This window comes from Parambassis ranga, chromosome 22 (genome assembly GCF_900634625.1).
Source record: "Parambassis ranga chromosome 22, fParRan2.1, whole genome shotgun sequence".
Classification (NCBI taxonomy): domain Eukaryota; kingdom Metazoa; phylum Chordata; class Actinopteri; family Ambassidae; genus Parambassis; species Parambassis ranga.
In genome coordinates this window covers 2,034,811-2,060,315 of record NC_041042.1, presented here as the reverse complement: position 1 = coordinate 2,060,315, position 25,505 = coordinate 2,034,811, and the positions used below count along the sequence as shown (strand labels likewise).

The 25,505-nt window shown below is 45.6% G+C and overlaps 1 protein-coding gene and 1 long non-coding RNA gene across 14 annotated transcripts in view; both read left to right on the top strand.

Moving 5' to 3' along the window:
• The window catches only part of LOC114427111 (dentin sialophosphoprotein-like), a 130,504-nt gene that overhangs the window by 58,974 nt on the left and 46,025 nt on the right, over positions 1-25,505 (top strand). For 5 of the 13 annotated variants that reach the window (XM_028394898.1, XM_028394893.1, XM_028394906.1 and 2 more), the window contains exons 13-22: positions 2,059-2,187; positions 2,395-2,481; positions 3,099-3,183; positions 3,746-3,801; positions 4,406-4,465; positions 11,734-11,832; positions 11,917-12,015; positions 12,200-12,289; positions 12,942-13,026; positions 13,643-13,719. In XM_028394898.1, coding sequence (XP_028250699.1) covers positions 2,059-2,187; positions 2,395-2,481; positions 3,099-3,183; positions 3,746-3,801; positions 4,406-4,465; positions 11,734-11,832; positions 11,917-12,015; positions 12,200-12,289; positions 12,942-13,026; positions 13,643-13,719 — 867 coding nt within the window. Of the gene's footprint in view, positions 1-2,058; positions 2,188-2,394; positions 2,482-3,098; positions 3,184-3,745; positions 3,802-4,405; positions 4,466-11,733; positions 11,833-11,916; positions 12,016-12,199; positions 12,290-12,941; positions 13,027-13,588; positions 13,720-15,611; positions 15,630-15,740; positions 15,843-15,966; positions 16,021-16,390; positions 16,529-16,735; positions 16,823-21,737; positions 22,426-25,505 lie in introns of those variants that run through there. The other 8 variants (XM_028394903.1, XM_028394902.1, XM_028394905.1 and 5 more) reach the window with 8 other exon arrangements.
• LOC114427119 (uncharacterized) lies at positions 23,052-24,885 on the top strand. Its single transcript, XR_003669439.1, has 4 exons — positions 23,052-23,617; positions 23,753-23,850; positions 24,408-24,521; positions 24,667-24,885. It is a non-coding gene; the product is annotated as an uncharacterized LOC114427119 (long non-coding RNA).

Sequence of the window (25,505 nt, the reverse complement as noted above, 5' to 3'; positions counted from 1 at the left end):
GACGCTGAGCTTTCTGTCTAACGTGAGTATTTATGGACACAGAGTCAGTTTCTGACGCATGAATAGAATGTATGTAAGTTAACAAACAGCGTCTGACGTTTGCCACCAGATCCTGATCGATCACTTGCATCAGAGTGAAGCAGCTGATGATGTGATGATGTTTGCATCGATCGGCTTGATGCATGTTTTCTCCCTTTTTCAGGCTCATTTGACAAAACACAACAGCTGTTGTTGTTTTGTTCTGTGTTGTTGTTCGGTGTTTGATTCATTTCTGCACATATTCCAGACCTTTCACACCCTGCAGCGCGGAAACACACGGCGGTGGTGCGTTTAGGGCGGCTCGGAAAAACTACCTTTGTTTTGTAAACGACATAAAAATGAATTAAACGGTTCAGAAGAGCCTGGTTTTTGGATCAATCAGACCTCTGCACTGACTCTGTTGTTGTGTCGTATTGTCTTGTGTTGTTTTGTGTTGTGTTGTGTTGTCTTGTGTCGTGTCATGTTGTGTGTCAGCCACCAGCAGCTACAGAAGCATCCGTCCATACTGAAGTTCACCCTGTGTGACCCTGAGGTGATCCTTCATGCCACTCAGGTAAGCAGCCAGATGTTTCAGATGTTTGGACTCTCTCACATGATTCTCTGCCTTGTTTTATGGAGCAGCAGTTTTGACTGCATTTGTCTGTCGTCTACTTTTTGTGTGTTTGTTTACACACTTTCTTTCTGTGTGTCCAACAGAGTCTCTCCGCCGATCTTTGGTCCTGGAAAATATGGTGTTTTCCTGAGGAGTAAAACTTCAGGAGAGAAAAATGTTTATGTTGAAGAAACAGACTCTCCTTGCTTAGGGTAAAATTCTAAATTCACTATGGCAGCCAGTGTTCTGGCCTGTCTCTGCACCCTAACTCCACAGTGTGTGCCCTCTGCTTGCTGTTTGTTTGGTTAGGTTTTTGCACTACAACATTCATCGATCTACACACACACACACACACACACACCACCAGTTGTATCTAAAGAAGAAGAAACATATTTACTACTGTATAGAAACCTTTACACAGTAAAGAGCATGGCATGAATGTACCAGTTGCTCTATAGCAGGGATGTCAAAGTCAAATACACAGAGGGCCAAAAAAACTAATTGGCTATAAGCCGAGGGCCAGACTGATTCAATGTTTAGAACAAGAACAAGAACAAACTGCCTTCAAAGAAAAATCACATGTCCTGTACGTTCTTCTTCTGTAGCCTTTGTTCCGTGTCCATATTCTTGTCTTTGTCTGTGTGTTTCTGAGACGTTTCATGGTGCCTTCTTAAATTGTATTCTTTCATTACAGCCAAACTTTCTCCACACAGAAGACACACAGTTTGCCATTTACCTCAGTGAACATGTACTCTGCCTCCCACCGAGCTTGAAACCCCGTTCTCAGCATCCACCTTCCGTTTAGCCATTTTTTTGGGGAGGAGGTAGCTGAAAGTTGACATCTGGTCTGACTGCTAATGAATGATGAAGCCGAAGTCCGCTTGCTGCGCTGCAGTGAGTTCGCGGGTTACTGTTGCATTGTGGGAAATGTAGTATTGGTGCGTGCAAAACACAGCGGGCGGCTACGGCCTGCGGGCCGGTTCTAATACTAATCAAATATCATCCTGGGGGCCATAGATAATTCATTTGAATCCGGCCAGCGGGCCTTGACTTTGACATATGTGCTCTATAGAATAGTCATTCCTGCCTGTCTCAATCAAACTACTGAACTCTGAACTGTAACAGTCACTCAGACACTGTACATTCATACAGGTACATTCATGTCCTGCTCTTTACTGTGTAAAGGTTTATACAGTAGTAAATATGTTTCTTCTTCTTTAGACACAACTCAGGGATTTAAATGCTGTCTATGTATTTAGATATTTATGCTATATTTCAATTTATCTTTGATTCTATTGTCTGTAACAAAAAAGAATTCCCCCTCTGGGATAAATAAAGTGATTCTGATTCTGATTCTGAAAGGAAATTAAAAAATATGACTACCAAATGCGTCCTTTTATAACAAACGCCTGTTTTTATTCCTGCAGCTGCACGGACTTATTCCCTGACAGGAGTCTGTGTGAGGAAACAGAGGGCATAGACCATCTCTTTCTGAGTGGACCACATGGCATCAGGGACGGGCTGATGTCCTCCAATCAGGACCAGCCTCAGTCTGAGTAAGTGACAGAAAGTCTTCCAGACTTCAGGGCTCAGTCTGGCTGAGACAGTGATGAACATGTTGGATCCATGTTTTCTTCTTCAGCTGCTGTCAGCTGAGAGATTTGCTGCAGTGATGTTATTATGTTGATGCTTTCATAACATGTGGAGACGTGTTCTGATGGTTTTATTAACACACTAACACAGAGTGTCTCCATGTCTGACAGAGCTGCACCAACCAGCCCTGGATCCTCTAAAACCTGTGATGTATTGATGAAGAGTGACGGGTCCAAAGGTCGAGCCGACACTGACAGGTATTATTAAAACAGTGTGTTCAGGTGTTGCTGTGTGTGTTCTGTCCTCAGATAACAGTGACAGTGTTGTTGTTGTGTTACAAAGACCATGTTGTGGTGATACTGTGTTACAGTTTGCAGCACAGACACACACTGCACACCTCTCCAACAAAAGATGAGCTTTATGAACAACAAGCAGAGATCCTGAAGCAGTAAGAGTAGACTGGAACTGAGACCAGGGACCAAACAAAGAGCAGCAACACAACCTGATGAAGGTGAAGCACACAGTTTAAATACACAGGGAGAGAGTGAGCAGACTCAGGTGGAGACAGGAAGTGACACAAGCAAACAAAACTCTGCAAAGAAAACTGAACAGGAAGTCAAACTATGAAGAAGAAAACATCAACAAATATTAAAAAGCTCAGAGAACAAAGCCAAAGATTCTAACAGAGGAACAGACCACCATGGAGTATGACATGAGAATATTTTCACTTTTATATTTTCATGTGTTCATGTGACGACAGAAGAAGACTGAACATGTGGACATGTTAGCTACATCACAGCTAGCTGCTGGTCCTCTGATCAGGACCAAAACCCAGACTGAGTCTGTGTCTGATGTGTCTCTCTGTGACTGCCAGATCCTCTCCACCAAGACCTGAATCCTCAAGACCCCAAACCCCAGATGAAGCTCTGCAGTCCTGGAAGCTCCTGTTGTCAGATGAGGTATTTATCCTCTTTGTTCAGCTCAGTGTGTTGTGTTGATGTTGACAGGAGAACAAATGACAGAATCATCACACAGTAACTGTCCATGTAGAGCTGTTAGCAGTGACCTCAGTGACCTCTGCTGTGATAAGTTACAGCTAGCAGGCTAATGTTAGCTTGTCTACCTGCTAATATCATCTGCAGCAGAGTTCAGTCTGAGTGGATGTGATGTTGAACTAACATGACTTCAGCAGCTGATGTGGTTCATGGTACAAAGTTGTAGAAGGTGCTGCAGGGAGGATCTAACAACAACACATGAACCACACACAAACAACAACAGGTCCAACACACTAAACACACAAAGAGCTGCTGTAAAACACAGACACACTCACAGCACACATGGAGACTGAGCATGTGCACCAACAACAGGATGCAGTTCCCTGAACGGCCACAGGTGTCACTGTGATCAAGTGTTTTCTGACTGTAGTGTTAAGAATGTTTAGTTTCTAAGTCCTAGAACCTGATGGAGGCTGCTGCTCCACCCTGACACCGTCTCACAGTTCAATGTTTGTCTTCACCTCAGGTCCTGATGGAAGATTGTATAGCCCCGTCCCCTCCTCTTCAGATTCCATCTGTGAGGTAATGTAATCCATCATTTCCTGATCTCCTGGTGTTCTAGGTGCTCTGTCACTGACTCACTGACCAGCTGTAACTAGCAAACTATCAAACCTCTGTGTACTGTGGTGGTTTAGTTTTGTGGTTATTAAGCTTTTTTCAGCCCATTGAAAATAATGGAGAATTAAACTCAGTTTAAAATAGAAAAAAAAACAGAAAATAAGTCACTGTAAGAACATGGAGGATTATTCAGGTTTCTATGTCTCAGAGCATGAAGCTGTCAGGTGAGGTGATGTCCTCTAATCAGCTCCAAACACAGTCTGAGTCTGTCACAGCAGTTCTTCCACTCTACAGAGCTCAGTCAGTGTGAAAGTGTTTAACATGCAGCAAGTAGCAGCTGATGATGACATGATGTGTTCTTGAAGCAGTTACAGCTAGCTGCTAGCTTTAACAATCAAAGCACCTGTTGATCCATGTTTTCTTCTTCAGCTGCTCTCACCTGAAACATTTACTGTAGTGACATCATTCTGCACGTTGATGCTTGTTGTTGCTCCGTGAAATGTACACAGAGACATATTGTAACATTTAAACTAAACTAAATAACACTGTGTTTCTCCATGTCTCACAGAGCACCTTCAGAACACAGCACAATCACTGACTCTGTGTTTACATCCATGGATGATGACAGGTAAGAAGATTTACAAACAGACTTTAATGAATCAGATATTAATGGATAAGGTGGACGTAAGATTTAAAAAGTGACTACACGTGTTCTTCTTCTTTGTCTACATCTCACTTCCTGTTTGTTTTCTTTTACCCTCCAATGTAACACTTGCTTGTTTTACTGAGATGACCTTGACGTTCTCATTCATAAGTGACGTGGTTCTTTTCCTTATGTGCAGACGTTACCACAACATGTATGAATACTTCACACACACAGTGTATTTGTGACTGGGCCAAATACTCAGGCACAGTCTTCCAGTTTAGTCTCTATCATCCTTCTTTCTGTCAGACTCTCCATCAGCGTCGATGTAAAGTAACGCAGCAGAGTACTCTGATTACTTTTTTATTGTAATGTGTGATCTAATGCCAGCTACTAACACTAGCATCATGGCTAACTGCAGGATGCTCATTTAAATCAACAACTCACTGAAGACACAAAGCATGTACATGAACTGTCCCTGTTTAACCTGACACACAGGTTGGTTCATTGGTTTAGACCTGCACTGGACAATACATGCACAAACTTAAAGTGTTTTGAACACAACAGGACAGTAAGTTCCTTTGTGTTCATGTATATAACCTACTTGTCTCAGTAGGAGATGCCGAAGCAGTAACAGATTACTCTCAAAGTAACACTGTCTAACTCTGCTCTCCACCAAAGGTCTGAATCCTCTGACTGCAGTGCATGAAGAGTGACAGGTCAAAAGACCTGGATCATGATTTTAAAGCTGGATCTATACTCCGCGAGAACAGAGAACTCCCTCCCCCCTGCAGACGTTACGCCCACAAAATGACATCATTTTTCTCTCGGACCGCCCGTTGTGCAGCGCTCTCGGACACATGGCCCAGGCAGAACTTTTTCTCTCAGTGCTGTGCGTCAACCATGCTGTGATCGGAATTTATTGTGGGCGTGATGAATGTGGAGAAGCCAAGAGCTTCTTCAGGTGCAGAACACACAGACAGAAGGAGGAAGCACAGCGACGATGGACAGTTTAGATGAGCAGCTGCAAACAGCTGCTGGAAGGAGAAACACGGCGCACAGAGGAGAGAGTCCGTCCACAAGGTGGCGCTAAAAACTAATCCCAGTATTGATCACGGCGTTACAGAGGCTGGACGCACATTAAACCCCAGGAGACGGGATGTATTATTGCAGACAGTCATCCACATGTTCACAGAGTTAAACTCACACAGACCAGAGGTCTGCTACAGTCAGCTACTGATCTTCTATCTGTTGTCAGCTGTGCGCCCTCTTCCCTGAACATTATCAGCTCGTTAGGCCAGGTCACCACGACTGTGCTCACAGTTTACAACACAACTGCATTGTCAACCTTTGGTGTGTGACGTGTGCTGCGTAGGAGGCCGTATGAGGAGTTCTGCACACACACGTCTTGCGGAGTATGGTACCTCCGTGCCGAAAAGAACTTTTTTTTACTCTTACCACCCGTGGAGCGAGTTCTCTGTTCTCGTGGAGTATGGAACAGCCTTTAAGGTGAGAAACTGTTAGGAGTAGAGAGGAGAACTTCTAAGAGGCTTAAGAGTTCCTCCAACAGAGAGGACAGAGAGGAGAAACTTCCAAACTATGAATGAGTGAGGTATTAAAACGCTACAGATGCATCGTGACCTTTTGTAGTTTATTGTACTACATTGCATTACACCTTGTACAACCTCTGCTGAATTACAAGGTTTGACTAGCAGGTGAATTGTCTTGGAGTAATAGCGGAGGCTTAGTGAGACTATGACTGTAAATGATTGATCAATATAGCAGATATGTCTAATGATGATGGATCTCCCTCTCAGGGCAGTTTTCATGCATTTCCACCCTCTGAACAACTGCTTCCTGTGTCCAAACCGAACATGCAGCCGCCGTACTCGCACACGTCGTCCTGTTCGCCACACACTCCTCCATGACAATCAACAGCTTCTTGATGGCCATCTGAAGCGCTACTCATACCTCCATACGATGAGAAGCTCCTTATAAATTAAAATTAGGGGTTACAGTTGAGAACCTGCATGTAAAGCAACATTAATGATTAATTAACAGTAAAACTAACCATTTTTTACCCCTGATTAACATAATCAATCAAATCAAATGATCAAAGCCAAGCAAATTATTTGTTTCAAGCAATACATTTGTCTGTTTATGTTCAATAAATCCAACTCTATTCAGTTTACCATCAAATACCCCAAAGATTTGAGACTCTTACACTGACATGTAAATGTTATCCATCCATTAATCAGTGTATCTACTACTTGGGAATGTACTTGGACCACAAACTGGACTGGAGAAAGAACGTGGACACTGTTAGATAAAATAAGGTCAAGTAAACAAGGTCAAGTTTTTTAATTTTATTTATAAAGCACATTTAATCGTTGTCAGAAAAAACAGGTTAATTTCACAGACTTAGGTCTACTTCAATATCTTCTGTCTGTCTTCTTTTTCTTCTTTCTTCCTGTCTTTCTTTCGCCTGTCTCCTTTCCACAATTATCCCCAATCTTCGGGTTGCCCAGGCTGTATGGGTCCTGGTGGTCTACACTCCTGTTGTAGTCCCAGCTGTGCTGATAGTCAGCATATTCCTGGTCCCTTAGGTTGTCCGGCTCTAGGTTGCCCTGCTCGTGTATGCAAAACAGCCTGTCCAATCTGCTTTCTGGTGTCTCTGCAACACGTTCTCTTTTTGGAGGTTCCTGTAATTTTATCCATTGTGGCACAAAGATGCCTACCCGCTGTTCGGGGTCCAACGGTCTGTCCTTGTCCCTGCTCTTGGACAGTTGGTTGCAGGGATCCTTGCTCTCAGCAATCAGGTCGCTGTCATGTTGCTTGAGCTCCTCACGTTCTTTTGCTCCCTGCTCACATTTCAGCTGCTCTTGTAAGGAGGACCTGTCCTCTGACAGTTGGCTGATCTTACTGTCCTTTTCCTGCACGGTCTTGTTGGCCTTCTGTAGGTCACTCCTCAGACTGCAGACCTCGTTGGCCAGCTCCTCACACTTGGAAGAACATTGGGCATGTTCTTCAGCAGCCTGTCTGAGGTCTTCATTTTCTTTTCTGAGCTGGTCACACTTTACCCTTAACTCTAGAATCTCCTTTTGCTGCAGAGTCAGAGAGTGCTGTAAACTTTTCTGTTTTTGCTCAAATTCCAGCTCTCCCTCCTCCAACTGTCTGAACTTGGCCTTGCTCTTGACCAGCTCGTTGCAGACATGCTTGTTTTCAGCAAACAGGTCAGTGATGACATGCTCCTTACTAACCAGCTCTGAATTAAGATCGCTGTTACGTTTCTTGAGCTCATCAAGGTGTTTCTCAACGCTTTCTCTTGCTTCCTGCTCACATTTCAGCTGATCCTGTAAGGAGGACCTGTCCTCTGACAGTTGGCTGATCTTACTGTCTTTTTCCAGGACGGTCTTTTTGGCCTTCTGTAGCTCACTCCTCATACTGCAGACCTTGTTGGCCAGCTCCTCACACTTGGAAGAACACAGGGTATGTTCTTCAGCAGCCTTTCTGAGATTTTCATTTGTGAGGACGGTCCCGTTGGCCTTTTCCAGTCCAGTGATTAAGCCATCCGATTCCACAACAAACTGCTTCAACGGTTGTCCTTTCTTCTCGCGCTTCTCTCTTTCTTTGCGCTCTTTTTTCTCACGCTTCTCTTGTTCTTGGCGCTCTTTCTTCTCGCGCTTCTCTTGTTCTTGGCGCTCTTTCTTCTCGCGCTTCTCTTGTTCTTGGCGCTCTTTCTTCTCGCGCTTCTCTCTTTCTTTGCGCTCTTTCTTCTCACGGTTCTCTCTTTCTTTGCGCTCTTTCTTCTCGCGCTTCTCTTGTTCTTGGCGCTCTTTCTTCTCGCGCTTCTCTTCTTGTTTTCTGCCTGAAGGCATCAGTTTGGACATCCATCCATCCATCTTCTGTTAACCCGCTTGTCCTGCAGTGGAGGGTCACGGGGAGCTGGAGCCTAGCCTAGCTAGCTTTGGGTGAGAGGCGGGGTATACCCTGTGAGGACACGAGCCTGGATGGGAAACATTGGAAATGCATTAGGAAGGGAACAGAGATAGTTGAATGGCTGAAATCGGTCAATGTATGCTGAAGATACGCTGCGCCAAAAAACTACACTGATAAAGTCTGATAAAGACTACAAATATGGCTGCTTTGTATGCCTCTGTGTGTCAGCTTCTCACCATGGTAACAGCTCTGCCTGCCTAATTAAGCTTAATTAATGTTGGAGAGAGAGGTGTGTCAGCCTCCTGTTACTCCTCTCAGGGCAGATCCCATGTATTTTAATAGGGGTTCCACCCTCTGAACAACTGCTTGGTGTGTCCAAACCAAAACACTCAGACAAAAAATTTAAAAACTGTGAGCATCACAAGTGCTTTCTCTACAAATGTGTGCAATTTCATGTTGATCCTGTAAAAGATGTGGAAATGGCAGCAAGGTAGAAAATAGGTTTGCTCTGGTCCAGTCACTTCACCATGAATGAGGAAAAGACCGGCACTCTCCCTGAACAGCTGGCAAAACGCTTTGGTTTAACGTCACCAGGAGCTCCACCGTCTCTACAGTCCCTGGGTTTACACTTCTCTGGTCTCTCTATCACGCAGAGGGGAGTTCGCCCCAATACGCGCAGACACACACACAGCATGTGCGTAAATGCGCACGACTCTCTCTCCCTCTCTCTCTTTGAATAAACATGAAGTTGCACTTATCACTCACTACTGTTGGTACTCACCACGAATCTGACTGTGTGAAGAAATCTGTTGCTGAGATGTTAGCCTCCTCTGCAGCTGTGTGTCTCCTTCTTCCTCTCTGATCCTTCTCTTCTCCAAGTTTAGTCACGCTTGAGATGATTTGCTTTGCAATTCAGGCAAAATATCCTGCTGTGTCTATCGTTGAAAGTGTTCACCAAACAGCTTTATTGCTCGTCGAACAACAACTAAAGCTCTGCGCTGCGCTCTCGCTCCTACAACGGCCTGAGTATGAACACCTACCTTTAATCTTTGCCTTTATTGTCAAAGATCAAAGCCTGTCACCACGGTAACAGCCCCTGTCTGCCTGTATCCATGGCAACCTGAATGGTTATCAACTGCCCCTAACTGCAGCTCTCTCTGTCCCCCTCCTAATGCGTTTCCAATGTAAAAACACCCTCTAAGCAACTTCTGTTTTTGTCCAAACCGAAGCCTTCAGGCAAAAAGTATGGACACAGTCAGAATCACAAGATGTTGCTCTACAACACAGTATATGCTTAGTGGACATGTAGCAAACAGCTCCAAAGCGATGAATATGGCAGATATCATGTGTAATGATTTGATAAAGAAGTAGCCGAATACTATACAGCTGAAGGATGATCAATAAGACAGATATAATGCTTAAAGTCTGATAAAGACTACAAATATGGCTGCCAAATGCAGACAAATGCCATATGGTTACCAAATATGGTAACAGCTCTGCCTGCCTCATTAAGCTTAATTAATGTTATTTTTTTCCAAAAAGTATAGGCAGAACTTTTTCTCTCAGTGCTGTGCGTCAACCATGCTGTGATCGGAATTTATTGTGGGCGTGATGAATGTGGAGAAGCCAAGAGCTTCTTCAGGTGCAGAACACACAGACAGAAGGAGGAAGCACAGCGACGATGGACAGTTTAGATGAGCAGCTGCAAACAGCTGCTGGAAGGAGAAACACGGCGCACAGAGGAGAGAGTCCGTCCACAAGGTGGCGCTAAAAACTAATCCCAGTATTGATCACGGCGTTACAGCGGCTTGCGCACATTAAACCCCGGGAGACGGGATGTATTATTGCAGACAGTCATCCACACGTTCACAGAGTTAAACTCACACAGACCAGAGGTCTGCTACAGTCAGCTACTGATCTTCTATCTGTTGTCAGCTGTGCGCCCTCTTCCCTGAACATTATCAGCTCGTTAGGCCAGGTCACCACGACTGTGCTCACAGTTTACAACACAACTGCATTGTGGACCTTTTGTGTGTGACGTGCGCTGTGTAGGAGGCCGTATGAGGAGTTCTGCACACACACTTCTCGGGGAGTATGGTACCTCCGTGCCGAAAATAACTTTTTTTTTTTTTTTACCACCTGGGGAGCGAGTGGTAAAAAAAAAAAAAAAAAAAAGTTCTTTTAGTCTCGTCTGAGCGCATAATCTTAGTCTGACCTCTTCTGCATGTATGCAAGAGTCGGTGTCCAGACTATGAGCAATCTCTTTTTTTTTCTCAAGTATTTTTTATTATTTTAAGATATCATTGTACAATACAACAGGAAAGTACAATATAACCATCTTTTACATTTTAACACCCACCCCACCCAACCCCAAACATTCAGACTATGAGCAATCTCAATGTGGACAGCTCTTATGGTGAGACAAGTAAAGAGTACTTGGTACCTTTTGACATGGCTTCGCCCTCTTTTGACCTCGAAAGGCCCAAAGACGTTGACTCCTACATTGGTGAACGGAGGCAGATCTGCCATTCTCCTGTCCTGCTGTTGAGCCTTCTGCAGACAGTACATCTGGAAATTATGCCTCTACTGAGCTCACCTGTGGTATCCAGTACTTTGTGCGTAACTTGGATTCATGGTGAACTAAGTTACCTGTTTGCAGCTTTTTGCAGCTTTTTTGGAGGCTTTGAGTAATCTGTTTCTAATCTGTTTAATCTGATCTGTTCTTTAAAATCTGACCGTCCAGCTGATGGTCTTGTGATGGTTTTGTGGTTAAGATCATTGTGGCACAGAGGTTAAAAAGTAACAGATGTAAACATATTTTGTTCTAATAATCTGTTAGTGTAGTTCCACCATGAGGCTGACAGAACTGTTTCATTTTTGTTTGTTTGGTATTTTTCATCATTGCTTAAATTAAATAAGGAGTTATTATTGACTCTCTCAGTCATAGTTGTTTAGTTAACCTTTTACTTCTGTTGGTAAAATAGCTGTTGAAATCCACCAGAATGCAGGAAATGGCTTCTACTTCATTAAAAACTTTCTGGGGGAGGACCCCCACACCCCCCTCCCCCAGAGGTGTCCCCCTCCAAATATTTTTACAGCTTTCAACTTAACACATTACCTTCATACGTCCTAAATGTACAGCTTGAATTATGGCTTTGTGGATATAGGCTGTGCCTCCACCCCTCCTTTATCCCCTCTATGAATATGGGTTGGTTCGATCCAACCAGTTACATTGTACAGGGTGTCTCTGTGTGGTGTTTCAAATTCATGCTCCATGTGCCCCTTTTTCACTTTGAGCACCTGCCCGTCCACAGACCTCTGATCTTCCCTGCGGTAGGAGCTCACTGCCTTGTTCATGAACCCATGACAAGTGATGAGCAGGATCATGAGTTTAAAGGACCAGATACTGACAGGTGAGATTTTATTGAGCTGGAGGGGGTGATGTCATTAAATGTTAAACTAAACTAAATAACTCTGTGTTTCTCCATGTCTGACAGAGCTTCATCCTCTGAATCCTCTGACTGCAGTGATGAATCCATGAGGAGTGACAGTTCAAAAGGTCAAGTTGTTGACTTTAAAGGATCAGATCCTGAGAGGTGAGATCTTGTTATTAAAGTCAGCACTGGACAATACATGCACAAACTTAAAGTGTTTTGAACACAACAGGACAGTAAGTTCCTTTGTGTTCATGTATATAACCTACTTGTCTCAGTAGGTGGTGCTGAAGCAGTAACAGATTACTCTCAAAGTAACACTGTCTAACTCTGCTCTCCACCAAAGGTCTGAATCCTCTGACTGCAGTGATGGATCCATGAAGAGTGACAGTTCAAAAGGTCAAGTTGTTGACTTTAAAGGATCAGATCCTGAGAGGTGAGATTTTATTATTAAAGTCAGACTGAGGCCAGAGGAGCACAAAGTTTGAACCTAGAAGCTGGAGCAGCTGGATCCTCAGACAGATAACAGTGACAGTGTTGTTGTTGTGTTACAAAGACCATGTTGTGGTGATACTGTGTTACAGTTTGCAGCACAGACACACACTGCACACCTCTCCAACAAAAGATGAGCTTTATGAACAACAAGCAGAGATCCTGAAGCAGTAAGAGTAGACTGGAACTGAGACCAGGGACCAAACAAAGAGCAGCAACACAACCTGATGAAGGTGAAGCACACAGTTTAAATACACAGGGAGAGAGTGAGCAGACTCAGGTGGAGACAGGAAGTGACACAAGCAAACAAAACTCTGCAAAGAAAACTGAACAGGAAGTCAAACTATGAAGAAGAAAACATCAACAAATATTAAAAAGCTCAGAGAACAAAGCCAAAGATTCTAACAGAGGAACAGACCACCATGGAGTATGACATGAGAATATTTTCACTTTTATATTTTCATGTGTTCATGTGACGACAGAAGAAGACTGAACATGTGGACATGTTAGCTACATCACAGCTAGCTGCTGGTCCTCTGATCAGGACCAAAACCCAGACTGAGTCTGTGTCTGATGTGTCTCTCTGTGACTGCCAGATCCTCTCCACCAAGACCTGAATCCTCAAGACCCCAAACCCCAGATGAAGCTCTGCAGTCCATGAGGCGACTGAAGTCACACAAGGTATGTATTCTCTTTGTTCAGCTCAGTGTGTTGTGTTGATGTTGACAGGAGAACAAATGACAGAATCCTCACACAGTAACTGTCCATGTAGAGCTGTTAGCAGTGACCTCAGTGACCTCTGCTGTGATAAGTTACAGCTAGCAGGCTAATGTTAGCTTGTCTACCTGCTAATATCATCTGCAGCAGAGTTCAGTCTGAGTGGATGTGATGTTGAACTAACATGACTTCAGCAGCTGATGTGGTTCATGGTACAAAGTTGTAGAAGGTGCTGCAGGGAGGATCTAACAACAACACATGAACCACACACAAACAACAACAGGTCCAACACACTAAACACACAAAGAGCTGCTGTAAAACACAGACACACTCACAGCACACATGGAGACTGAGCATGTGCACCAACAACAGGATGCAGTTCACTGAACGGCCACAGGTGTCACTGTGATCAAGTGTTTTCTGACTGTAGTGTTAAGAATGTTTAGTTTCTAAGTCCTAGAACCTGATGGAGGCTGCTGCTCCACCTTGACACCGTCTCACAGTTCAATGTTTGTCTTCACCTCAGGTCTGGTGGGAACCTTTTCAATTCGTTCCTCTTCTTATTCCATCTGTGGGGTTTGTCTGTCAGGGATCTTTTCCACTCCCCATGCCTTGTCTTGTTGAAGGTCCTGCCCCTCTTCATCTTCCATCTCTGAGGTAATGTAATCATCATTTCCTGATCTCCTGGTGTTCTAGGTGCTCTGTCACTGACTCACTGACCAGCTGTAACTAGCAAACTATCAAACCTCTGTGTACTGTGGTGGTTTAGTTTTGTGGTTAGTTTAAAAACTCTCAGCACTGTCTGTCACTGCATGATCTCTTTCTCCATCTGTTTCTCCTGCAAAGTGTTACAAATGCTTATTCACCTGCCTCCTTCAGTCAGAGTCATAGGTGGAACAAGTGCAGTTTATTTACTGCTTTGGAGGCAAGAATCAATGAGTTAGACCCTGTAGATGCCATAATGAGAATAATTTATAATAATAATTTATTTTGTGTATTTCTCCTTAATTTGGTTTATAAATTTGAATAAGTATATATTTCCTAAGTTAGATGCAAATTGGCATTATGTTAAAATACCAGTGGGCAGCCATGTCCTTGGGTGGAGCCGGATTTATTTAGGTAAAGCGCACAGGTGCACTTTGATTAGATGGTTTGGAAGGCTGTGTAGTCGTCACGCCAAAAAGTTTTTGACCGTGTGTTTCAACCGCAGAATTTTCGTTATAAAGACTTAAATGGACTTGCATGAAAGTGAACATAGATTGAATTAAACAGATGAATGAAGCCGAGCCGCCTGTTGGATTCTTTCAAACAGCAACAACTGTGGACACGCGTCAGACAAAGCCTGTCACACACAGCCTAGGTGGCTTTGTTATTTCTTTTTGGGACATTGCCGCTACAGACCCTGTACTCACTGCCCAGACAACCTGGGTTTCAGCATCCTCTCTGCCTTTCTTGACTTTTTTTTTTAACCAATTAGTCATCTTAACTCAGATGTAAACTCTCAGTCTCTTTCTGATTGGATGACCTCCTGTCCGGTGGCGGAGCTCGTCCGGTTATGTCACATGAACCGTTATGATGAGCAGATTATCTTACCTTAACAAGTGGAGAGAGGACATGGACACAGTCCTGTTTCCTTCCAGCCCAAGGACACACTCAGACCCCTGAAGGCACCCCCCCTGTTGTTAACTGTTCCTGTTCTGCTTCCTAACCGTGGAAGAGCAGGTAGGATGTTCTGCAGGGTCCTTCAGGGAACAAGTGATCCAGAGTTTCCTCCTGACAGAGTTCATCTTCCTGTGAAGATAACTATGGGATGTAGCTGAAGCTCTTTTAATGAAGTCACCAATAATAAAACCCCCTGACCTATAGACAGGTCAAATGATCAAAAACTTATTACAGTCACACTTTGTGTAAATCACATCTATTTTTCTAAATTCCCATGAATCATTTCCAGTTAGTAACACTAAACTCATTTACATTAACTGGTTCAAATCATCTTTTCAAAAACTTAGTTGTACGACAAAAATCTAATCTTCTCTTCACTGGCTCCCAGTGGGTCAAGAATAAACTTCAAAATTAATTGATCCATTATTTTATGTCATTAACTGTTCTAGTTCTCTCTCTCTCTCTCTCTCTCTCTCTCTCCTTCATCCTCTCTGTCCTGTCTCCCTCCTCTTCTTCTTCTCCTCCTCTCGGCCGACTGTCAGCAGGAAGGTTCTCCTTATGAGCCGGGTCCTGTTCAAGGTTTCTTCCTGTTAGAAGTTAAAGTAAAAGAGTTTTTCCTGACACTGTTTCTCTTAATGGGGTTCAGCCTGTTTCTGTAAAGCACATTGAGGCTGTTCTGATTGTAAAATGTGCTCTATAAATGAACTGAATTTGAATCAGACGGTCTAGTCCTCAGTCTTTCACCCCGTCCCTTCAGGTATGTGGTTCTGTCAGCATGTGTCAGCTTTAACAAACCCTGTAAACTCTCTGTGTAACTTCAGCTCTGTTCTCTGTGATGATCATTTATATGTGTGGTTGATAACAGACTCATTTCTCTCTGTCTGCAGACCTGGTTACTCAAAGAGGTGAGATTCTGTCATCACTATGTAACTTCATTATAAATGTGATAAACATGAAACATGTTAATATTTTACTACATGTTTCTGTCTTTTACTTGTTCTTTGCTTGTTTAACAGTCTCTACCATCCACCAAGCCCTCAGTCCTCTGACTGCAGTGATGTGTCCTTGAAGAGTGACAGGTCCAAAGGTCTGCCCAGTGACCTCTCCAGGAAGCGGATGTAAGATTGAATTATCAATATAACTGTATTTATACATGTTGTAAACACTCACTATGTTTACATTATTTTGTGTTTTTGTTTTTATATATTTTTACCACTGTCTTATTGTCTCCTTGTCTGACAGACCTGTGCTCAGCTTTGGATCCTCTGACTCCTTGGATCAGTCTTCCAAGAGCAGGTAGGATGTTCTGCAGGGTCCTTCAGGGAACAAGTGATCCAGAGTTTCCTCCTGACAGAGTTCATCTTCCTGTGAAGATAACTAGCAAACACTGACCAAACCAATGACACATCAATGACACATCAGTCACACAGTGGAGCTCAGAGGACCAGCTGATTGTTTGCTGTGAGCTTTTAACCCTTTAGAGGAAATGAACCAAATACAGAAAGAAACCTCACCCTGAACCTGTGGAACAAACCAGAGAGAACTTTGTTCTAAGTCTGTGAATCAAAGACAGAAAACAGTTTATGATCAACCAGGATATTAACAAAAGGAAATAAAATATGATTAATAGATGTGTCTTTATAACAAACTGTTTTTATTCCTGCAGCTGCACTGACTTTGACCCTGACTTGAGCCTGTGTGAGGAAACAGAGGGGATAGACCATCTCTTTAAGCTCCTTCTGAGTGGACCACATGGCACCAGGGACGGGCTGATGTCCTCCAATCAGGACCAGCCTCAGTCTGAGTAAGTGACAGAAAGTCTTCCAGACTTCAGGGCTCAGTCTGGCTGAGACAGTGATGAACATGTTGGATCCATGTTTTCTTCTTCAGCTGCTGTCAGCTGAGAGATTTGCTGCAGTGATGTTATTATGTTGATGCTTTCATAACATGTGGAGACGTGTTCTGATGGTTTTATTAACACACTAACACAGAGTGTCTCCATGTCTGACAGAGCTGCACCAACCAGCCCTGGATCCTCTAAAACCTGTGATGTATTGATGAAGAGTGACGGGTCCAAAGGTCGAGCCGACACTGACAGGTGAGACTTTATGATTAAAAAGCTGCATGTTTAAATGTTTCAAACACACGGTTGTCAGGGTTTGTGGTGGATGAGGACACAGTTGCAGGACGCAGAGCGGTTAAAATCCAAAAAACAGTCTTTTATTTAAAGGCCAGGAGGGCAAAACAATACAAAACTAAAAATCACACTTGTCGTGGTCAAAAGGTAAAGTACAAAATAACTAACTGAAAATCACACTACACGTGGCAAAACTAGAAAAGCAAACTAGGAAACTTAGCGAGGGTTCAAAAACATAACATGAACAAAGAAACTACCTGGAGCATAGCATAGCATGGCATGGCATGGACGAGACATAGAATGACACAAAGCCCACACAGACGAGACGAACTAGCAAGGACAAAGGGGAAGACACAGACTATATACAAGGGGACCAGGGAAGACAACGAGGCACAGGTGACACACATGAGGGCAGGGCTGGTAATCAACCAGGAGGGAAAACACAGGAAGCAAAACTCAAGACAATACACAGGGAGGACAGGACTACCAAAGTAAAACAGGAAACACAAAACAAGACTAGACAACTAGACAACTAGAAACACAAAACAAGACTAGACAACTAGAAACACAAAACAAGACTAGACAACTAGAGACAACTAGACAACTAGACAACTAGAAACACAAAACGAGACTAGACAACTAGAAACACAAAACGAGACTAGACAACTAGAAACACAAAACGAGACTAGACAACTAGAAACACAAAACAAGACTAGACAACTAGAAACACAAAACACAAACCCAAGGAAACAAAACACCAGAACTACAGGAAAATAACAACAACTAAACACAGATTAAACTAAAAACCCAAAACAAGGAAAACAAAACCATAAATAAACACCAGGTCATGACAGAACCCCCCCTTCAAGGAACGGCTCCCAGACGTTCCTAAAAACACAAAACAAGGGTCCAAATAAAAACACAGGGAGCTAGAGTTCAAGGTCTCAGAAATGAATCAAAATAACTCAAAGTCCCAGAGTTCATGAAGGCCCCGGCCATGGGCCAACAGGGGCAACGGAGACAAAGGTCCCGTAAAACGAGAGTCTGGGGTGCTTGGGGGGCAGAGTCAGAAATGGAGGGGACAGGGACCCTCCAGGGTCCGGGCGAAAGCCCAGCATGGACAGGGGTGAGGACCCTCCGGGGTCCGGGCGGAAGCACAGCATGGACATGGCTGAGGACCCTCCGGGGTCCGGGTGGAAGCACAGCATGGACATGGCTGAGGACCCTCCGGGGTCCGGGCGGAAGCACAGCATGGACATGGCTGAGGACCCTCCGGGGTCCGGGCGGAAGACCACCAGCGATGGAGACGCGGGCCCTCCGGGGTCCGGGCGGAAGACCACCAGCGATGGAGACGCGGGCCCTCCGGGGTCCGGGCGGAAGACCACCAGCGATGGAGACGCGGACCCTCCGGGTTCCGGGCGGAAGACCACCAGCGATGGAGACGCGGACCCTCCGGGGTCCGGGCGGAAGACCACCAGCGATGACGAGGCTGCGGACCCTCCAGGGTCCGGGCAGAACACCAGCGAGGATGAGGCAGCGGACCCTCCGGGGTCCGGGCAGAACACCAGCGAAGACGCGGCCGCGGACCCTCCAGGGTCCGGGCAGAACACCAGCGAAGACGAGGCCGCGGACCCTCCAGGGTCCGGGCAGAACACCAGCGAAGACGAGGCCGCGGACCCTCCAGGGTCCAGACAGGAAGCCAGAGCCGAAGACGAAGCAGAAGACCCTCCAGGGTCCAGACAGGAAGCCAGAGCCGAAGACGAAGCAGAAGACCCTCCAGGGTCCAGACAGGAAGCCAGAGCCAGAGCCGAAGACGAAGCAGGGGACCCTCCAGGGTCCAGACAGGAAGCCAGAGACGAAGACGAAGCAGGGGACCCTCCAGGGTCCCGACAGGAAGCCAGAGACGAAGACGAAGCAGGGGACCCTCCAGGGTCCCGACAGGAAGCCAGAGAAGAAGACGAAGCAGGGGACCCTCCAGGGTCCCGACAGGAAGCCAGAGACGAAGACGAAGCAGGGGACCCTCCAGGGTCCCGACAAGAAGCCAGAGACGAAGACGAAGCAGGGGACCCTCCAGGGTCCCGACAGGAAACCAGAGCAGGGGGCCCTCCAGGGTCCCGACAGGAAACCAGAGCAGGGGGCCCTCCAGGGTCCCGACAGGAAACCAGAGCAGGGGACCCTCCAGGGTCCCGACAGGAAACCAGAGCAGGGGACCCTCCAGGGTCCCGACAAGAACCAAAGGCTGGGGACCCCTCAGGATCAGGGTTGGAAGCCAGAGTTGGGGGTTCCCCAGTGACTGGACCAGTCGCTGGGGCTGAGAGTCCTTCTGGGTCAGGGCGTGGACCCAGATCTGATGACCCTCCAGGGTCAAGGCTGGAAGCCAGAGTTGGGGGTTCCCCAGTGACTAGACCAGTCGCTGGGGCTGAGAGTCCTTCTGGGTCAGGGCGTGGACCCAGATCTGATGACCCTCCAGGGTCAAGGCTGGATGCACCCCCAGCATCCAGACAGGTGACCTCCAGCGTCTCTGCCACCCCTGTCTTGGCAGGAAGTCCTCTGCGGGGGGCACTGGAGGTCTCTGTGGCAGGCGACGTCGTCTGGAGCCCGCCCTCTGGCCGAGACGGGAGGAGCGACGCCGTCTGGAGCCCGCCCTCTGGCCGAGGCGGGGGGAGCGACGCTGTCTGGAGCCCGCCCTCTGGCCGAGGCGGGGGGAGCAACGCCGTCTGGAGCCCGCCCTCTGGCCGAGGCGGGAGGAGCGACGCCGTCTGGAGCCCGCCCCTGGGCGGCCCCGGAAGCGATGACGACATCTGGTGCCCACCCCTGGGCGGCACCGGGAGGGATGACGACATCTGGTGCCCGCCCCCTGGCGGCACCGGAAGGGATGACGTCATATGGAGCCCGCCCTCTGGCGGCACCGGAAGGGATGACGTCATCTGGAGCCCGCCACTGGGCGGCACCGGAGAGGATGGCGTCATCTGGAGCCCGCCCTTGGGTGGCACCGGAAGGGATGACGACATCTGGAGCCCGCCCCTGGGCGGCACCGGAGAGGATGGCGTCATCTGGAGCCCGCCCCTGGGCGGCACCGGAGAGGATGGCGTCATCTGGAGCCCGCCCTCTGGCGGCACCGGAAGGGATGACGACATCTGGAGCCCGCCCCTGGGCGGCACCGGAGAGGATGGCGTCATCTGGAGCCCGCCACTGGGCGGCCCCGGAAGGAGCGACGTCGTCTGGAGCCCAGCTGGCTCCACGGTAGAGTCCACCAGTCTTCCAGCTGTGTCCAGAACAGCAGCTGGGTGCCGACGCCGACGCCGCCTGCGCCTTCCTGATCCCTCACCCAGAGGGAAACTTTAAGGCCAGCCGAGTCCCTTCCAACAATGGCCCAAATTTGGGAAGGAGGGCATAATCGGAGACAAATTCCCAGTTTGCCAGGAAGAACTGCCTACGCTCCTCCACCCCCTTCAAGGCAGAAACAAAATCAAACAAATAGTCCGCTGGGTCCATTGTTGGTCACTTCCTAAGGGGCGAACTCTAGGCTGTGGCTAAAGGCAGCCAATGTGACCGCTCCTGCATCTGCTGTGTCCAAGGTCGGCTAGTTCGTACTGTCAGGGTTTGTGGTGGATGAGGACACAGTTGCAGGACGCAGAGCGGTTAAAATCCAAAAAACAGTCTTTTATTTAAAGGCCAGGAGGGCAAAACAATACAAAACTAAAAATCACACTTGTCGTGGTCAAAAGGTAAAGTACAAAATAACTAACTGAAAATCACACTACACGTGGCAAAACTAGAAAAGCAAACTAGGAAACTTAGCGAGGGTTCAAAAACATAACATGAACAAAGAAACTACCTGGAGCATAGCATAGCATGGCATGGCATGGACGAGACATAGAATGACACAAAGCCCACACAGACGAGACGAACTAGCAAGGACAAAGGGGAAGACACAGACTATATACAAGGGGACCAGGGAAGACAACGAGGCACAGGTGACACACATGAGGGCAGGGCTGGTAATCAACAAGGAGAGAAAACACAGGAAGCAAAACTCAAGACAATACACAGGGAGGACAGGACTACCAAAGTAAAACAGGAAACACAAAACAAGACTAGACAACTAGACAACTAGAAACACAAAACAAGACTAGACAACTAGAAACACAAAACAAGACTAGACAACTAGAAACACAAAACAAGACTAGACAACTAGACAACTAGACAACTAGAAACACAAAACGAGACTAGACAACTAGAAACACAAAACAAGACTAGACAACTAGAAACACAAAACAAGACTAGACAACTAGAAACACAAAACACAAACCCAAGGAAACAAAACACCAGAACTACAGGAAAATAACAACAACTAAACACAGATTAAACTAAAAACCCAAAACAAGGAAAACAAAACCATAAATAAACACCAGGTCATGACAACGGTGTGTTCAGGTGTTGCTGTGTGTTTTCTGTCTTGTTGGGGTAACATGTTATAAAGAAACACACTACTCAGATTACTTTTTATTGTAATATGTAACTACATTACCATGTAGGTTTTTCAATACAAGCTGTGATTGAGGTACATTTGTAGTATTTGTGATGCTAGCTAAAACACTAGCTTTACAGCTAACAGCTAACAACAACCACTCAGCTAAGTGCTTCTTTGGCTGAATATTATAAATACAAATAACACACAAACAGTTGTTGCAGGAAATAAATCAATAAGTGTTTCATCTGGTGATGAACCCATGGAGTCAGAATATCAGGGAGATGATGCTTTAACAGCTTTGTTAGTACATAATGCCACGATTGTTATGTTTAAGTTAAGTTTAATTCATAAGAGAATATTTATGTGTTACAGTGCTGAGTGTGTCTTATTATTTTTTCTTAGGAAAAGTCGTTCCAGTCGTCGTTTGTTGTCAAAAGCCGGTCAGAGAAAGAAAAAGGACTGAAAAAAGAAAGAAGCCTGGAGACGAAGACTTTTGTGTCTTTCATTCTTTTATCTGATCGTTATACTGCAGTTCACTGCCTGCTGGGAGTTCATGTAATCAGCTGCTTTGTTTACATATGATCAAACATTTATGTCATATTTTATACTGTTTGTGTGTGAGGAGCAAAAAAAAAAGACCATTTTAGAGAATTTTACTGCACAAAGGATAAATCTCTTTAAACTGTAAAGATCACTTTGTATTAACACTTGCCTTACTGTACAGGCTCATCATGAGTTAATAGATTGATAAGTTTATGTTCAATATAACAGTATTGCTGTTACTGCTCATACTGCTTCTGTCCAGTAATCAGTATCTGGAGGTGACTGTGGAGCCACACAGCAGCACATGTTCACACTACGAGCATCATCACAGACAGATGTAGTTCAGTGTGAGCTGAATGTTGTAAAACAAAAAACTGGTTTTACATTGTTGTGTGTGGTGGCATGTTAGCTCCTCCTAATGAGGACTCATTATTGATACTCTTGACAAATGTTATTTACCTTAATGAGGAATCATTTATGCTTTGGTATCCAAAGACCTTCAGACTGTTTAACTTTTTATTTTTACTGAAACCACATTAATACATGATTCAGGCACACTTTGGATTCTGTGTGTTTTTTCATTTGTCAACAACAAAGTCTAAGACTTTCTCCATAAATGTTGATGCTTTGTGTTAAAATATAAATATTCTGATGGAGAGTTTTTGTCAGTGTTTTCTTCTGTGTCTCTGATTTAGTGGAATGAGGGTTTATGTTGTGCCTGCTCAGTGGTAAATGTAGCTGTCCTTTGGGTCAAAGTAAAAGCTGATTAATGTTACAGTACTTACTGTGTTTGTACCTGCGCCCCCTGGTGGAGGATCTAATCATGTCTGCACTCTGTAGTGTTAAATGTAGACACACCACAGTCTCTGATCTGCTGTTAGAACTCCACCCACCACAGAGTCCAGAGCCTCCACCCTCCACTGTGTCCATGTTCGTTACTTCAAGGTTTTGTTTTCTCAGCAGGAAGATTGTGACGCACTTTTTAAAACCAGGTCTCAGAGGAGAGTCCTCTACAGTCTGATATAAAGGATGAGAGTGTAGCTGTTGTTCTGATGTTTGTGTGGAGTCTCTGTGGAGTCGGCACATTCGCTCTGTTTCCTCCCACAGTCCAAAGACATGAATGTTCTGTCCTCACGAAGCTGCAGGATGAACTGTAACTGATCCAAGCTCATCATTTCCTAAAGAAACATCTGCACACCTGCATCTTTATTTATTATTTTTTGTAGGTTCAACATCTGAAAGGTTTTTTCCAAACAAACTAACATGAAGTTTGGTCTAAGTTACATTTAAAGTGAGTTAGTGGTGAGCTGGATCCAGGACTTCCTGTGGAGGATCCATCATCCTGTGGTTTTGCTACAGTCACATGATCACCATACACATGAACGGAGGAAACAGCTCTGAATTCGTCCGTTAACTCTGAACCCACAGCTGTGTTTGAGCGGACACTGGAGGCTCCAGCAGGTGGAGCCACAGCACCAGTCCCAGAGAAGCTTCTGTGGATCTGGACGGTGGCTCAGACCTGCTAACGGCTCAGAGGACCCTGATGGTTAATGTGCAGGCTTGAGCTTCACACGGTGTTCATGACAGTCCCGTCCCAGCAGCTGAAAGCATTATGTGCAGTGATAATGTGCACTTTTACTTTTACAGTAACACTTCCTGGCAGAAATCTAACCTGCAGGCATGGACCCCTCTGAAACCGCTCCAACCGGACACCAGGACCCACAGTCTGGAGCTCACAGGTGAGCTTTTAATAACAGCTGATGCTGATGCAGGTGTACATGACATCAGCAGTGTAACTGATCAGGCCTGTAGGATCAGACCGAGCGCAGCTTCTCCTGTGCTGGGTCAGGAATCAGTGACTGTTTGTGTTTCAGAACACAGCAGAACCAGCAGGAGGAAAACATCCGTCCTTCAGTTTCCCTCCTCTGAAACTCATCACTCATCCTGACTGTGTGGAGCCTCCTGAAGACCTGTGAGTGAGCAGATGCTGAACAGCACTCAGCTGCTCTGATCTGAGGCTGTTCATCCTGTAGGGTTCCACACATACTCACATTTTAGTAAATGGTTGTTGTGACTTCCTAAATCCTCCTAAAGTCGCCAGAAGAGAAGAAGGACGGGCCCTGCCTGTCTGTGTGACGCTCTGTGACTGGTAGAAAAGACGCTGAGTCCGTCTACATCATGATGATTTTTTATATATATAAACATGTGATATAACATTTCTGAGATGAAAACATAAACTGACAGAATGAAACCTGTAAACATGTACGGTGTGAGGTCAACAAACACTGTGGCCACCCAGCTTCCTTCCCTCCTCCTAACCCCCCGTGCAGGTGAGCGAGCGCCCCTTTTATAACGTCCAGCTGTCGCCACCAAATATTCCCATCACCATGACAACCAGACCTAACAACCCGACAAACGACTCACTAGACCACAATGTCTGGCTCCTCCAGTGTCAAAGGTCACAAAAGGTGTTGACATCATATTTATAATCAAGCTAAATAAAGATGTCTGTCCTCCCTTCTCTACCAGACTGTCTCCACCCTGCTCTCAGTCCTCTGATTCCAGCGAAGCCTCCATCAGGAGTGACGGTTCAAAAGGTCTAGGAGTTGATTTTAGAGACATATCCAGGTCTTTCAGGTGGAGGTGAGTGGAGGGTTAAAGGGAAGCTGCTCTGAGGGACGTGGACTGTTCCTGTCAGAGCTCTCTGTGGCAGCACAGAGTTCTTTCTCAGATGTTGACGTCTTCTCTGTTTGCTCATGTGTTGTGTGTCCTTGTTTTCTTTCTGCAGGAAGCTGAGGAGACGCCGTTATCGCAGAGTTCTGATGTCATCACTTTCTGCACATTACCACAGACGGTGACTGTGGACGAACCGTCTGTGATGTCACACACAGCTGTCATGTTAGCTGCTCCCAGTGGGGGGTAGTTATTGATTCTCTGTCCTTCTATATATTCAGTATGCACTTTATGATGTGTTCAACTTTCTGTTTACATTTTACTGAGCATTAAAATCATTTTACTTTGGAGTCTGTTGATTTATTGTTTCATAGTCAAACACTCAGAGTTAAACTGTGTGTTTCTTTTAACCCTTCAGTTTCAGCTGCAGGCTGGAAAACCAGACAATGTCTGTGAAGAATCATAACGAGCTGCTAGACTCATGATATAGTTTAACTCTTAAAGTAAAGACATGAACACATCAGTAACCAGCAGGGGGCGCTGACAGTGTGGCTGCATGTGTACTGTCTCTTTAAGAAGCTCCACACCTGACACGGTCACATGAGCGTCAGCTGCACTTTCTGTTCGTGGAGCCTCAGAGCAGCAGCAGCAGTGAAGGGTTAACTCAGTAAGTCTTCATTCTCTCATCAATATGATCGACAGTCAGTCTGTTTAAAGCTCATGTGTAGAACTCAGGTCCAGTTAAATGTGTCTCAGTCTGTTCTCTGTCTGAACCTGCAGCGCTGATCCAACTGATCGATCACCTGTCTGATGTTTGCGTCTCCTTCCTGATAATTGATCCTGATTTATGATCGATACGTCTTTAGTGATGATATAAGCTGCTTCTTGCAGGGACTGAGCCCGTTTGCTAAGCTTGTCTTCTGGTTCCAAGATGGCGCCTGGAAGGTAAATATT